General features: G+C 57.3%; 1 protein-coding gene and 2 long non-coding RNA genes across 3 annotated transcripts; 2 read left to right on the top strand and 1 right to left on the bottom strand.

The window, feature by feature from the left end:
* Position 1: 1 nt before the first annotated feature.
* Positions 2–4,709, top strand: LOC132011344 (uncharacterized). The gene is made up of 2 exons (XR_009402365.1): positions 2–250; positions 4,577–4,709. It is a non-coding gene; the product is annotated as an uncharacterized LOC132011344 (long non-coding RNA).
* A 257-nt stretch (positions 4,710–4,966) lies between these two features.
* On the top strand, positions 4,967–7,688 carry LOC132011343 (uncharacterized). Its single transcript, XR_009402364.1, has 3 exons — positions 4,967–6,137; positions 7,272–7,348; positions 7,604–7,688. It is a non-coding gene; the product is annotated as an uncharacterized LOC132011343 (long non-coding RNA).
* GNAT1 (G protein subunit alpha transducin 1) lies at positions 6,148–14,181 on the bottom strand. Its single transcript, XM_059389776.1, has 9 exons — positions 9,994–14,181; positions 8,736–8,778; positions 8,488–8,629; positions 8,230–8,387; positions 8,013–8,141; positions 7,654–7,783; positions 7,219–7,372; positions 6,904–7,095; positions 6,148–6,508 (listed from the first exon to the last, which is right to left on the bottom strand). The coding sequence occupies exons 1-8, from the start codon at positions 10,097–10,099 to the stop codon at positions 6,905–6,907; spliced, it is 1,053 nt and encodes a 350-aa protein (XP_059245759.1). The 5' UTR covers positions 10,100–14,181; the 3' UTR covers positions 6,148–6,508; position 6,904.
* Between the last annotated feature and the right edge of the window lie 23 nt (positions 14,182–14,204).

Below are 14,204 nucleotides of genomic sequence, written 5' to 3'. Positions count from 1 at the left end.
GAGCGCTAAAGAGCCCCTAGGTAGAAAAGCAGCTGCTCTGAGAGGGGCTTAGCGGAGTGCTGTGGGAGGAAGGCTTCGGTCCGGAGCAGATTCTCTCTGAGTGCCCCTTAACCCCTGAAATGCTCTGCCCTCACCTCCCCGAAGCCAGAAGAGAACAGAGCAGTGCTTAACGTCGGTGAAGGGTGCTCACGGTGGGGAACTTCAGATTATCAGTCCGACACAAAATGTCTTTTCTGTCTGCCGGGATCGGGTAAGGACGGGGGGGCTAACTGCATCAATTCTCCGTCTTCACCCCAGATATTCAGAAGAGACTGAGGCTGGAACAGATAGGGGTAGGGCTTTTGAGATAGGAGGGGAGCACCACCGATGGGCTTGTGATGAGCCTTGCTGGGCTCTCCCTGGCCATGCCCCCCCCCCTTTCCTTATTTCTAAGGAGTAAGAGACAGCTGTGTCTGCCCATGGGAAGTGGGACCCAGGACTTAGTGCCCTAGGGCGTGGGATGAAGGGTTTTAGGCTGTCTTGTTCTTGGCTGGAGGCTCCTATCCCACCCCTGCCTGCTTCCCACCCAAGGCCATGGTGCTCAGAGGTGGGTGTTTGGTGTTAAGGCCCCCCCACCAGGCCTAGCCAGCAGGGAGCTGGGAGAGGCCTTGACCTTGGGGCTGAGCTGGGGGGGCTTCCCAGCACAGCTGTGTCCCTTGCTTCTCAGCCACTGGCTTTGATCCGATTAATCCCATGGCCTCTGCTGTTCCTAGCCAAGCTGGATGTCTCTGTGTCATGTCCGTCCCTCTCTTGGTACTGAGGGAATGCCCTCGGAGGACAGGCCTAACCTCTCCTGTGCTCTGGTCTGGGAGTCAGGACTCCTGGATTCTCTTCCTACTGACTCACAGCACTCCCAGAGCCAAGCCCGAGCCTATCTCAGTTTCCCCTTGTGTCACAGGGAAATGGTTCTGTTCTCTCCCCTGGCCTGAGGGGAAGGGATGAAGGGGAAGATGTGAGCCGAGGGCAGGGGACCCTGGCTGGGAGTGTCAGGGCGCTGAGAGGGCTAAAGAGAAAGGCCTTGGGATGGTGTCAATTTCTGAAACCACTCAAGCTCCCACCCTTCTTATGGCTGAAAAATAGGAAGGGACTGGCTTTCCCTCCTGATCTGGGGCTAGTGTAATCCCCAGATCAGAGCTTTCCTTGGTCATGAGGGACCCTAAGTCTCTCAGTCTCCAAAGGGGCTTGAGGACTGCCCATTGGAGAGTCAGTAGGCGAGGAACTGACCAGGTCCGCACCCCCCATCCCCCACCCCCGACCCAGCGACGTATATCCTGGATGCTCACTGAAGCCATTTGCAAAAAGGGCTGAGTGCTCTCACTGGCAGTTCCTGAGGGCCCAGACCTGGCATCAAGGTCACCCCAGCATGTGGATGTTGGTTGGGGTCCTCAGTCCTGACAGGAGGAGGAAAGGCCAGCTGAACTGGGCTGGGCTGTTGTGGGTGGCCTGAGGCAGCATGATGTGGGGTCTCTGGGCCAGACCTGTTGTGGCCAGGAGGGGGAGGGGCTGCTGTTTGTTGATGCTAGGTCTGGGCCCCAGCCAGGGCAAACACAGCCCCGAGGCCTTCTTCTCCCCCCCCCCCCCCCGCCACCTGCCGAATCTCCCAGCCCAGCCTGTGGTGGCAGGACAGCTGGCAGCCAGGATGGGACTCAGAGCTGCCGGACGCCTTCTCCCGGGGACCAGAGGGAATGTCACTGATGTAACACAGTGGTGGAGGCAGCCACCAGGAGTGGAGGGCCGGGAGGGTGCTTCATCTCAGCCCTCAGCCCAACCCCCACCCCAAGTCCCCCACCTCCAGAAACTCAGACATGGGCCCAAGACGTAGCCAGACACATGAAGCAGAACTTAGGGTTCTAGGATCGCTCAGACTCTCCTTCCAGGGTCCTGTCAGCCCTCTGCTCTCCTCCTCCCTCTTCAGTCATGTCCTCTCAGCCTCCATCTAGGTGGCTTCCTCTCCCCGTGTCACCACCTCCCCTGGCACGGCATCCACATGGTACCCCAGGACCCTTCCCTGACAGTGAGCCCCCATCTTCACCTCCAACCCAGTCATCTCCAGAGCCCAGCATCTGGGCCCACTGACTTCTCAGATAGTCTGCAGGGCCCTGCCTCACACTCAGCTGGCCTCCTGGACACCCTCCCAACTGGCTTCTTGTCCCAGTTGGCCTCCCCTACCCCACCCGGCTGGCTGCACGTGTTCCTGTTGTTCTCAGAACATGCCAGTCTCTTCCCCTCCCTGACCTTCTGCCCTCCGGGTTCCCCACCCCATCCCACCTCCTCATCAGGCTCTCACTTGTCCTTCTGCACCCCAGAGAGGTGGCCTCTGAACAGCCTGGCCAGCTCTTCCTGTACTTCACGTGGCCCCTCTTGCTATCCCACCACGCAGCCTGTGTCTCCAAGAGCTCCCTCTGGGTTGTCTAGACAGGAAAGCTCCTGCCAGGTTGGAGGGTGCGAATCAGGAAAAGCCTGATGGAGAAGCAACTGGTGGGCTTGGCTCTGCCAAGGGGAAGAAAGGCACATGCCAGGGTGGGGAAGAGAAAGGGCATTCGGATAGAGGAAACAGCCCGACTACAGGAAAACGTGAGTATGAGCGTGCAATTTGCACCAGTAGGTGGTGTGCATGGGGGCAGGACACGTAGCTTGGAGTCATTTTGGGGGGTTTTAAGGCCTCATAGGAGAGGAGGGTTCTCACCTCCATGCCCCAGTGTTGAGGACCCACACCCAGAGCTCCTGACTACACTCTGCCCAGGTTGGTGTCTGGGAGGCTCCTCTTCAGGGACAAGTAGGGGTTTAGTTGGTATAATACGGGGTGTGGAACCCCATGAGGGACCCATAGGCAGACAGTCCCATCTAACCCTCCCCCAGCCTGGGTCCTCAGAGCTGATGACCTCTTGGCTGAGGCCCGCTCCCACAGTTCTGGCATGCCCTCCCTCTCTCCCGAGATCTGGCCCCCAGCTTCTCTGGCCACTGAAGCGGCTTAATGAGCCCAGGTCACGTGGGTTATGCTACTGCCTGTAGGGAGGGCCCGAGCCCCTAGTGGCCACCCGACCAGGCCCTGACGTCAGCGGCATTAACCGTCCACCAGGCTTGTCTAATCTCTGGTCTGTGGCCGGGCCAGGTTAGTCCCGCCAGAGCCAGAGCTGAAGGCCGGGAGGGCCCTCGAGGGCACCTTGAGGTTGCAGGTCAGGCAGGGATGCTGGTGAGTGGGGGTGCCCACAGTAAATGACCCTTACCTACAAGACTAGGGTGCGGCCCCTATGCTGCCTTGGTCTGGCTCTGATCCCCTGCCCTCAAGGGTGACTCAGGCATTGAACACCCATTGACTCTGCTCCTTAGGGTGTAATTATACATGCGGTGAGTGGGGCCTGAGTGGGGCCGGGGGGGGGGGGGCCCCCCAACTGGGGGGCTCGGCCCCGCCCCCCCACCCCACCCCGCCCCCAGACCCCAGCATATCTGTGGCCCTAGGCAGGGCAAGCCCCAGCCCATGGGATCCAGGAATCCCAGTCCTGAATCCCCCGACCCTGGGGTCAGAACTGTCTGTGGAGGGGACTCCCTGGAGGGTGGGGTCCAGCCCCTGTCCGGTGTATGGGCTTCTCTCTGCCCAGACTCAGGAAGGCTGGGGAGCTCATTACTTTTCTTCCAAGGCAAGATGACTGTGTGGAAGACCCCATTAGCCCACCTCTCCTTACAGCCTCCTCCCTTCCAAGTCTACCACTCCCAGCTCCTCAAAGCCTCTGATCTTCCGCCTTGCCTCTCCCCACTAAATCCTGAACTGACTCCCCTCACTCTAGTAAACTGCTCTGTCAGCGGGTCCTTAGTGGAGGTGAGCAGCCTAGCTCAGCCAGGCCCAAGACCACCCTAGCCTCCCCTCGGGCCCAAGCCTCATCCCCTTCTCTGGCCTCTGACCAGCACCAGCATGGCTGAGTTCCCTAACCCACCCCAGGTCCCTCTACCACCACATTGTGCTCAGGCCTGGGCTCCCTCACTCCCCCTTTCTCCATCTCACTTCCGGCTCACAGCTCTGCCCTCCTCCTTCTGCTAGGACATAGCATGGAGTCCCCAGTACTGCTGCTCTCTGCCATCATACCCTTTCACACTGGCCCCCAGAGGAAAAACATGTGTGCCCCTACATACCTGTTTTCATGAAAATAAATTTTTTTCATGAAAAATCTTAATGATTTTTTTTCCAGAAACAAGAATTTTAAAATATTATTGATCATTTTATTTCCATTAAAGCCAGGAAAAGAAGATTATAAATTGTTTCAGATATAGACAAAATAGCTAAGCTTAAAATAATGTTGAGTTTGAATATATCTACTTTCAAATCTTTTTTTCAACTAATTTAATAGTCTATTAAAAATTTTACCATTAAAAATACATAAAAACATATATAGGAATGGATATTTTCCTTCTGCTTTGGGCTCTAATATATAGCTCAGCAGAGTTCTCTTGGATCTTGTCTTTATTTAAAATTTTCATATTTTGTTCATCATGGGTTTTTTGCAGTGATTTGTTTGTTTCTTTTTTTTTTTTTTTTGAGTAGGTCATGGGACTTGAACTCACAACCCTGAGATCAAGAGTCACATGTTCCACAGACTGAGCCAGCCAGACTCCCCTGCAGTAATTTTGAATTTAAAAAGTACTGCGTTAATAAATTCTTTATCTTGATTACTGAACTTTTTGGCACCACCTTACATTTTGCACCCCAGGTGAGTGCCTCTTTTGCTTCACCCTAATCCCAGCCCTGCTATTAGGTCCTAGCTTTAAGGGCCTCCAAGACCCATTAGCTTCTGGAGGAAGCCAGGCCCTCGGGCTGGCACTTGGCACCTGCCCATTGTCTCCCCACCCCATGTCCCCTTTGCCTGCTCTTGCCCTATTGAGCTATGGCCCACAAGCCCTCGTTTCTGGGCCTTTTACCCCCTACTCTCCCTGACAGAATAAGCTTCTACCTCAGAACTCCGTCTTGATCCAAGATTATCCCTGTGAACGTTTCTCATGGCTCCTTTCCCCTTAAAGCCCTCTCCTGAGAGGCCCCAGTTGGTCCCATGCCCCCGGGAGCGCTTCTGCCATGCCAGGCCAGGTTCTTCTCCCTGGAAGTTTCCATCTTCCCATTGAAGTCCAGCCCAGCACTGGGCACTTCATAAATGCCCATGACTCGTGACAATGAACGCTTTTCCCTTCCCCACAAGAAAGGACAGCTGGGGCCTGATGCGAAGGTTTATTGCTGAGTCTGCATCTACCTGAGGGGAGTGTGGACTGTCCTCTGGCCTTGAGAGATGGAAGCCCCTGTCCTTGACTTAGCATAAGTCCTGGCTCACGGGCCCCAGCAAGGACTTGGGGCTTGATGAGGAACTGGGAGCAGGGGTACAGGGACATGGGCCTCTGTCCCTGACAAAATTTGGACATGGCCTTCAGCTTTTCCTGCCAGGGAATGGGCCCTGAAAGGAAAGGATGAGAGAAGTTGCTGGCAGGGATGGGAGGATTACCTGGGTTTGCTTGTGCCCCCACCTGAGGTAGACCCCTCTGGGCCCAACCTGGGCCTCAGTCATGTCCCAAATCCTCTGCCTGGAGCTGATCGATGGAGCCGGACTCTGCCCCCAGCCACCCCTCAGGACAGTTTGACCATTGGCCACAGCGGGTGTCAACAGTACCTCCCTCAACAGACCATCCCCTTGGCTGGCTGGCCTGAAGTGCTGTGGGTGGGTGGGGGTGAGGTAGGACATGGATCGGGTGTCCAAGGATGGAGGGCGCAGAGCATGTGGGGGAGGGAGACAGGGGGTTACTCGGAGCCTGCTGTGTGGGGAAGGGTCCAGCTTAAATCTCTTCCTGACACCCAGGGGCTCCCAGGCATGCCCCCCCACTCACTAATTCATTCATGTGGGAGCCGCATAGGCCTGAGTGGCTTGGACTTTGGACCCCTGAAGCTACTGAGAGGGAGTCACTGGCCACTGGGTAGACAGGTGCCAGACTTGTCACATGGAGGTAGTAAGGCTGGAATGGGCTGATGGTAAGCAGCAGGCCTGCTTGGAGGAGGGATCTCTGCCTGCCCCTCGCTCTTCCTGAACCTGGGAGGGAGGGCTGTTTGCTGAACCCAGACCCACCAGGTGAGTCATGGGCCCCCTGGGGAGAGAGACCTGCTGGAGATTGGTCAGTTGGGCACTGCTGAGTCACTGTGAGCTCTAGCTGTCCCAAGTCCTGCCTGTTCCTAGCTGGGGCTGGCTGTGGTGGGTCCTGGAGGCCAGTGCCGCCAGGCCGTGAAGGGCAGCAGTGGGGTTGGGGGCACTGGGCTCTGGGAGACACGGGGGAGGGTCAGGGCCTCAAGGCTAGTGGGGCTCAGGGTTTTGGGTGTGTGGCTGGTGGGACCACAGGCTGGGGTCCAGGAGTTCAGGGGGGTTGTGCTGATAGGCTCCTGTGGGCTAGGGCTACAAGGTGGCTAGGGCTACAGGGTGTCAGGGACACGCATGAATTCAGGCACCTGTCAACAGAGAAAAGGAAGCAAGTCAACACATCCTGAGCTCCAAAATAATTGGCCATAGGCCAAGAGGCACTGTTGGGGTGGGCTTGTAAGCAAGGACACCAGAGGGATGGGGCAGAGTCAGAAGGGATTAGGTGAGTGGGCCTTGTGTCCCTGGAGGGCAGGGTGGCGGTGGGGCAGTGGCATGGAGCCTGAGGGGCCAAGGTGGGGCCTGGGAATTGGGGGTTGGCACCAGCCTCCAGCCGCGTGGGATGGGTCTGGAGAGCTGGCGCAGGACCAGATGACCTAGGGTGGGGTCTGCCACAGTGAGGTGGGGTGGAGAGCTGGGGATGGAGTGTGAGGTATTGAGACCAAGGGGCAAGACAGGGGAGTATCCCAGCCCACGAGGAGCCTACCTCAAAAGAGGCCGCAGTCTTTGAGGTTTTCTTTGATGATGATGTCTGTGACTGCGTCGAAGACGAACTTGACGTTCTGTGTGTCAGTAGCGCAAGTCATATGGGAATAGATCTCCTTCACGTCGCGGCGCATGTTGAGCTCGAGGAACTGCACCTTGATGTAGTTGCCCGCGTCCTCGTACGTGTTGGGCCCTGTCAGGGAAAGGGGTGCTCTCCCTCGGTGTCCCCACTCCGTCCGCGGCGGGAGAAGCGCAGGCCCGGATGACGGGGTTGGGGCGCCGCCTGGCGGTCAGGCGGCGGGGAGGGGGTTCTCACCGTCGTAATCCGGGAAGCAGATGCTGAGATGCGCCTTTTTTATCTTCTCTGAGAAAACGTCCTTCTTGTTGAGGAAGAGCACAATGGACGTGGTGGCGAAGTAGCGGTGGTTGCAGATGCTGTTGAACAGGTGCAGGCTCTCGTGCATGCGGTTCTGAGGAGGACAGAAGCTGTCGGGCACCGGGTTGTGGGGGGGGGCACGGGCTGCCGTCCCCCTGGGGCCGGGGCCCACAGGCTCCGGGGCACCCGGGGCCATCCTGCTGACAGCCAGCTCCAAGTCAGCTTCCCCCACGGTCCCCCTCAGCGAGGCTGCTGGCTGTCTTGTGTCCTCGTTCCGACTGTTCTGGAACGAGTGTCCGCTCTCAGACCCTTCCCGCTCCCGCAGCACTGTCTCCAGCTTTCCCTGGAAACACTCAGGCCCTGCTTGGCACCCACCACTTCGTCGTCCTCCACCAGCACCATGTCGTAGGCGCTCAGTGCCGCGATGAAGATGATGCAGGTCACACCCTCGAAGCAATGGATCCACTTCTTGCGCTCTGAGCGCTGCCCGCCCACGTCGAACATCCTGGGGAGCAGTTGGGGCCTGAACCCGCGCTTGGAACGCCATGGACGCGCCCACAGGCATCCGCTTGCCCCCTAATGCTGGCCGGGGGGCACTCGGATGGGACTGGAGTGTGGGGTGTCTGAGGAGAGGCAGGGTCTCTTTGGGACAGGGCCTCTAACAGGGTCTGGGGGCGCTGCACTTGCAGCCACAGCCCCTGAGGGAGGGCCAGGGCGCCGGTGTGGGGTTGTACCGGAAGTGGAGGTCCTTGAAGGAGAACTGCGTCTCGATGATGCCTGTGGTCTTGACACGGGAGCGCAGCACGTCCTGCTCAGTGGGCACGTAGCCCGGGGTGACCAGGCGCTCCAGGTCCGAGAGGTAGCTGCCGGAGACCGCGGGGTGTGGGTGGGTGTGGTGGAGGGGCATGGTAGGACCCCGCCCGCACCCCCGCGCCCCGCCTGCGCTCTCACTAGCCCGCCGAGTCGTTGAGCTGGTACTCAGAGGCGCGTTCGAAGCAGGCCTGGATACCCGAGTCCTTCCACAGCCGCTGGATGATGTCCGACATCTCCTTGGGCATCGTGCCCTCTTCGATGGTGTCCGCCATGTGCATCAGCTTCCGGGCGTCGTCCTGAGGGTGGGGTGGGAGTTGGTGGTGGTGACCGTGGACTTGAGCCCAGTCTCGTGCCTCGAGTCCCCAGAGGCCCCGCTCAGCCAGTCTCCTTGCACACCTGGCGGGCAGAGTCTCCATACTGGATGTTGAGTGTGGTCATGGCGCGCACGATGGCGAGGATGGACTGCAGCGTGTTGCCGTAGATGATGGCGATGAACTCGAGGCACTCTTCTAACGAGTACCCATCCTGGTGGATGATCCTGTGGCCAGGGTGAGCCGGGTCAAGGCCCAGTGGACAGATGGGGAAGGACAGGCCCCGTGGGTGTGCCCACCCTCAGGGACCTCAGAATAGGCAAGGACACTCACTTCATCTGCTTGACAATGGTGCTCTTCCCGGACTCACCCGCGCCTGGAAGGGAAGCTCCGCCTCAGAGCTGCGCTTGCCACACCTCCCTACAACCCTCCCCCCCCCCCCCCCCCCCCCCCCCCCCCCCCCCCCCCCCCCCCCCGCAACCGGGCTTGGAAGATGGGGACCGGCAGACTCAAGGCAGGTACCAGTCCAAACCCCAGTTCCACCTGTTTGCCCCACCCCCCACCCCAAAGCAAGGTCCCGACACCCTGGAGGAAACACATTTGTAAATGCCAGGAGTGAGGAGGGGCTGACAAGGGCAATCAACGACCTCAGCTGTGTTGGGGAGCCTCCAAGACCCCTGGCATTTCCATTCTTGGTTGTTCTGAAACCAAAATAAGGAGAACCTGGAGCGCCACACCGTGGAATATTCTGGTACTGCATGCAGAGGATTATTTGAGCCGGGTCAACCCCCGCTTTTCAGGGGTTGTAGGGAGGGGAGTGTCTCCTAGAGGCTCAGAGGGAATTAGGGCCTTTGAGTGGGGGAGAAGACAGAGCTGACAGCCCCTCTGAGCCTGCTCTCGCCAGGGCTTTGGGTACAGTTAATGGGATTTCTGGCTTAGTCTCTGTCTCCCTGGGGTGCTCTGGCTTGGTCTCTCTGCCCACATCCAGATGCCTGACTGGGTCCTGGAGAGCCTGGGGTGGGACCTGCACTGCCTCTCAAAGCTGCTCCTTCTTCCCCTTGTGGAAGGTAGTGACCTGGAGGCACTGCCTCAGTCCCACCTCTCCTCACCTCCCATGGGACCAAGTGCTTGGCTTTATCTATTCTCCCGGGGTCTTAGTAGCTCTAAAGAGGGACACCCTCTTTAGGTTTGCCCACAACAAAGCTCTGGAATCTAAGGGCCGTTGTTTGTGGATCTGGATGGTGCTAAAGGATGCCCACGCCCAGGAGGACTGTTACCTCCTTCTTCCAAGGAAGCAGCCCTATTGTAGGGCTCCCAAGGAAGCCCCTTGTTCCTGACCCCTGCCCACCAGGGCTTCTCCAGAGGGGAGGGTGCCTAAGTCAGGGCCCCCTGGAGAGGGGTTCCACCGGATACCCAGCTTTGGGGAGTCAGAGTACTGCCCACCAGGGCCAGGGCTCCCACTCAGTTCCCTGACCTTAGTTAGGATCATTCTGCTTCCCAAGTAACCCATTTCACAGAAGAGCTACCTGCCTGCCCCCCACCCCTGCCTGCGACCTGGTGGCAGCCCCCCCACCTGGACCCACACCCATACCCAGAAGCAGCAGTTTCACGGTTCGAGCATCCTTCTCAGCATCTTCTTTGAGCTTCTTTTCCAGCTCCCTTGAGTGCTTCTCCTCAGCACTAGCCCCAGCCCCCATGGTCCTAGCAGCAGGTGAACAGGGTGGTTGGCTGGTTCTTCTAGATGGAGGGGATCCCCAGAGCCGGGCGAGCCGGGCTCAGGTCTCCCAACACCCTTCTGACCCCAGGACTGGCAATCGACTGGCTTTCCACAGACCTGTGCAGGCCTGGTGGGGCTGCTTAGTGGGATTTGGGGGCCAGGGGTTCCCAAGAGCCAATGAGAGACAAGGACAGGTGAAGCCAGCTCAGCCCCCAGCCCTTCTAATCAGGCTGGCGTGGCCCCAATCCCTCAGCTGCTGACTCTGCACCCCTCTCAATGAGCCCCAACCCTCTAGGAGAGACCTTGGAGACAGTCCAGCCCCTGTACCAGAGCAGGGAGACTGGTTCCACAGGGTCCAGACTTAGAAGGGGGAGAATAGGACCCTGAACCCCTGGTGGGGGCAGGGAGGCGGGGCTGGGAGCAGGGAAGAGAGGGAGAAGCAAGCATGGAGCACCTGGGCCAGGCCCAGCACTGGACTCAACACAACTCTCTATTTTCTTTTTTTTTTAATTTTAAAAAAAAATTTAATTTTTAATTTTTTTATAAACATATAATATATTTTTATCCCCAGGGGTACAGGTCCGTGAATTGCCAGGTTTACACACTTCACAGCACTCACCATAGCACATGCCCTCCCCAATGTCCATAACCGCACACCCCCTCCCAACTCCCCTCCCCCAGCAACCCTCAGTTTGTTATGGTGGGGCGCCTGGGTGGCTCAGTGGGTTGGGCCACTGCCTTCGGCTCAGGTCATCATCTCGGGGTCCTGGGATCGAGTCCTGCGTTGGGCTCTCTGCTCAGCAGGGAGCCTGCTTCTTTTCCTCTCTGCCTGCCTCTCTACCTACTTGTGATCTCTATCAAATAAATAAATAAAATCTTAAAAAAAAAAAAAAAGAGTCACTTATGGTTTGTCTCCCCCCAATCCCATCTTGTTTCATTTATTCTTCTCCTACCCCCTTAAGCCCCCCATGTTGCATCTCCACTTCCTCATATCAGGGAGATCACATGATAGTTGTCTTTCTCTGATTGACTTATTTCGCTAAGCATGATACCCTCTAGTTCCATCCATGTCGTTGCAAATGGCAAGATTTCATTTCTTTTGATGGCGCATAGTATTCCCCATTGTATATATATACCACATCTTCTTTATCCATTCATCTGTTGATGGACATCTGGGTTCCTTCCATAGTTTGGCTATTATAGACATTGCTGCTATAAACATTCAGGTGCACGTGCCCCTTTGGATCACTACTTTATATCTTTAGGGTAAATACCCAGTAGTACTGCTCTCTATTTTGTAAGCTCACACGGGCCCTGGTGAATGGGTGCCCACATCATCAGTCCCATTTTACTGACAAGGAAGGGGATTATATCCACACAGAAGGAAGTGTTTGGGAAGGGCAGGGTGACTCTGGACCAGACTTCCATGCTCTGCAGAGTGAAGAAGGAAGGGAGAACATTGCATTTGCCTCGTACCAAAGGCTGGACCTGACCTGTGCAGGGCCTCGACATACCTCCACAACTCCAATAGACTTGAGGGAGGGAGCATGCATGTCTGCTGTGTGTACATGGGTGTCTGTCCTTTGCTGGCATCAACCAAAGCAATGACACAACACGTTTGTCCATGTCTGCCCTTGTATGTACACATGTGCAGTTGTGTCTGTGTCGGGGGGGCACATGTGTGCCTGTGCACGCCAGACACACATGTGCATGTGTTCCTTTTTCCTCATGCACACACGTGCTGATGTGGAATAACATGTCCACGCGGGTATTTGTGTATGGATGTAAAATGCACACATACAAGTAGCACGTGCGTTAGTGTGCATGAGCCTGTGATTTCGCCTCTGCATGTGTGCTTGTGCACTTATGCATGTGGGCATATGTATGTGGGCACACTTGTGCGTGCCTGTGCCTATGTGTACAGGTGTGTCTGCATGCAACAAAGTCTCTGACGTGCAGAGCTGGCCATGCTCTTCCAGAGAACATTTTGCAGGCCTGTCGTCAGGTAGGGAAAATGAGTCTCAGAGCAGGGGCTCCCAGGGGCACTGAGGAGGGATGCATTTCCTGTCCTTCTCCTGATCTGTTCCTTTTGGATACTCTGAGAGCTGCCTAAAGGCATTTGTAGGGCAGGCTTGCCTCAGCTGAGGGGGTCTAGGGTCTGTATATAGGTTCAGACGGGATGAGGAGTACTACTGGGTGGAAGTTGTTCAATTAAGCCTAAAGCTCCCAGGCTCTAGAGTTCCCAACCTCCAATAGAAAGACCTAAACCCTGGGCTCTCAAGGCTCCCTCCAGAGACCCTGAGCCTTCTTGTCCGACTCTTCCTGGAAACCTGGCTGCCTTGTAGTCCTAAGCTCTGTTGCAGACCCAAGAGACCACGAGGGGGTGCCAAGGCCTCAGATCCCAAGCAGTGGAGATGGTCCTTAAGCCTGTGGGAAATGGATACTGGCTCCTACCAGAGGCTGGTGGCTTCCCATCTGCCCTATTGGGTCAGCAGGTCGGGTCTGTCCAGGAACAACAGATAATATGTCCCACCTTCAGCTTCCGGGTTCCACCCATCCTTCACCCTCCCATGTAGTAAATGGGCCCCTTGGGGTGGGGGTGGGGTGGCTCTGCAGCCCCTAGGGAGTTGGGGCAGTGCAGGAGCCCAGGTCTGTTATACCAAGGCAAATCTGGTTTCTGCCTATTGGGTTTATTTAAAGTGGGGCCATCCACTGTCAGTCCCCCTCTGGCTCCCCTTGCCCACCAGATATGGTCATAAGCCCTGCTGGACCCACAGGCCTCCCCAGCTCTTAGCTCCCCCTGCCAGGACTTGACTCATTGAGTTTGGACCAGGGTCCCCAGCTGTACTTTCTCCTGTCCAGCAGCACCCCACCTGCCCTGACCTTCCCCACCTGTTGGACACTCGCTCATGCCAGTCCCTCTGCTGAGAGCTGGCTGGAAGGAAGCAAGAAGGATGGGAATTTTGTCAATTTTCAGGGTGGGGAGCAGCCAGACTGCGAGGACTGTAGCTCTGTCTTGCCGATACTGAGCCCTTAGTGCCTACCACAAAGCCCGGTGAGAAACCAACGATCAAACCTACAAGTGAGCGAACGGAAGCCGAGCTTGCGAGAGAGGCGTGGGAACAGTGGTCAGGCCACGTGAAGGCGGGCAGGAAGGACAGAATCTGGATGTAGGCTGAACCCCCAACCTCCCTCCCCTGCCAAGGAGAAAAGCCGAAGTCCAGTCCCAGAGCCAGTGTTTATTAGCAAGATGGAACCCAAGGGCGGCTGTGGCCTGGGCAGCCGAGGGCCACCGGGGAGCCCCTACCCACCTACTCCCAAAGACCCCCAGAGCTATTTACACCCATCCTCTGAAGTGGTGGGCAGAAGGGAGCCCTGGGGGAGCCCCTGAAGGCCCCAGGCCTCCACCACTGCCCCCTCTCCCCTCAGCCCTGCCTGCACCTGCCCCTCTGCTATTCTCCCAGCCCCCAAGTCACAGTGGCCCAGAAAAAGCGAAGAGGAGGTAGAGTGGCCAGGCAGGGAGGGCTGGAAGTGTGCCCCACCCAGGCAGGGCTCCTTTGCTCCTGTCCCCAATAAATAGAGAATAAATACCTGGGAGGGGGCTGGCCTTGACTGAGTGTCCCCTCCCAGGCAGGGGCCGGCCTCCTGTGATGCCCCTTCTTCCCGCCTCGGAGTGCCTCTGAGCCCCCACCCCCCACTCCCAGTCTCCGAAGCAGTCCTCGCCTCCGCATCTGTCTGCACTGGCGGCACGGCTTGAGAGCACATGCTGGCAAAGGTGAGCAGTCCGTGCCCTGTCCAGGGGCGGCGTGCTCCCTCCCCGCGTCCTGTAGATCCCGGCGGTGGCAGCCAAGCAGGTAGACGCCCAGCTGAGGCTGGGGACTGTGTGGTCCTGGCCTGGCCCTGCCGACGGGCTGGGCCTGGCTGGGTGGGCTCTGTTCTCTGCCGTCTCTGACCAGCATGGGTCTCAGTTTTGGACCGTGCTGCCGCTGAGGCAGGCTATGTACAACCCACCAATAAATACTGTCTTTGCAGGGGCAGGGTGTGTATAGAATATAGATATTTTATATATATATATTTATATATAT

This window comes from Mustela nigripes, chromosome 2 (assembly GCF_022355385.1).
Source record: "Mustela nigripes isolate SB6536 chromosome 2, MUSNIG.SB6536, whole genome shotgun sequence".
Classification (NCBI taxonomy): Eukaryota; Metazoa; Chordata; class Mammalia; order Carnivora; family Mustelidae; genus Mustela; species Mustela nigripes.
This window is presented reverse-complemented; position numbering and strand designations above follow the sequence as displayed.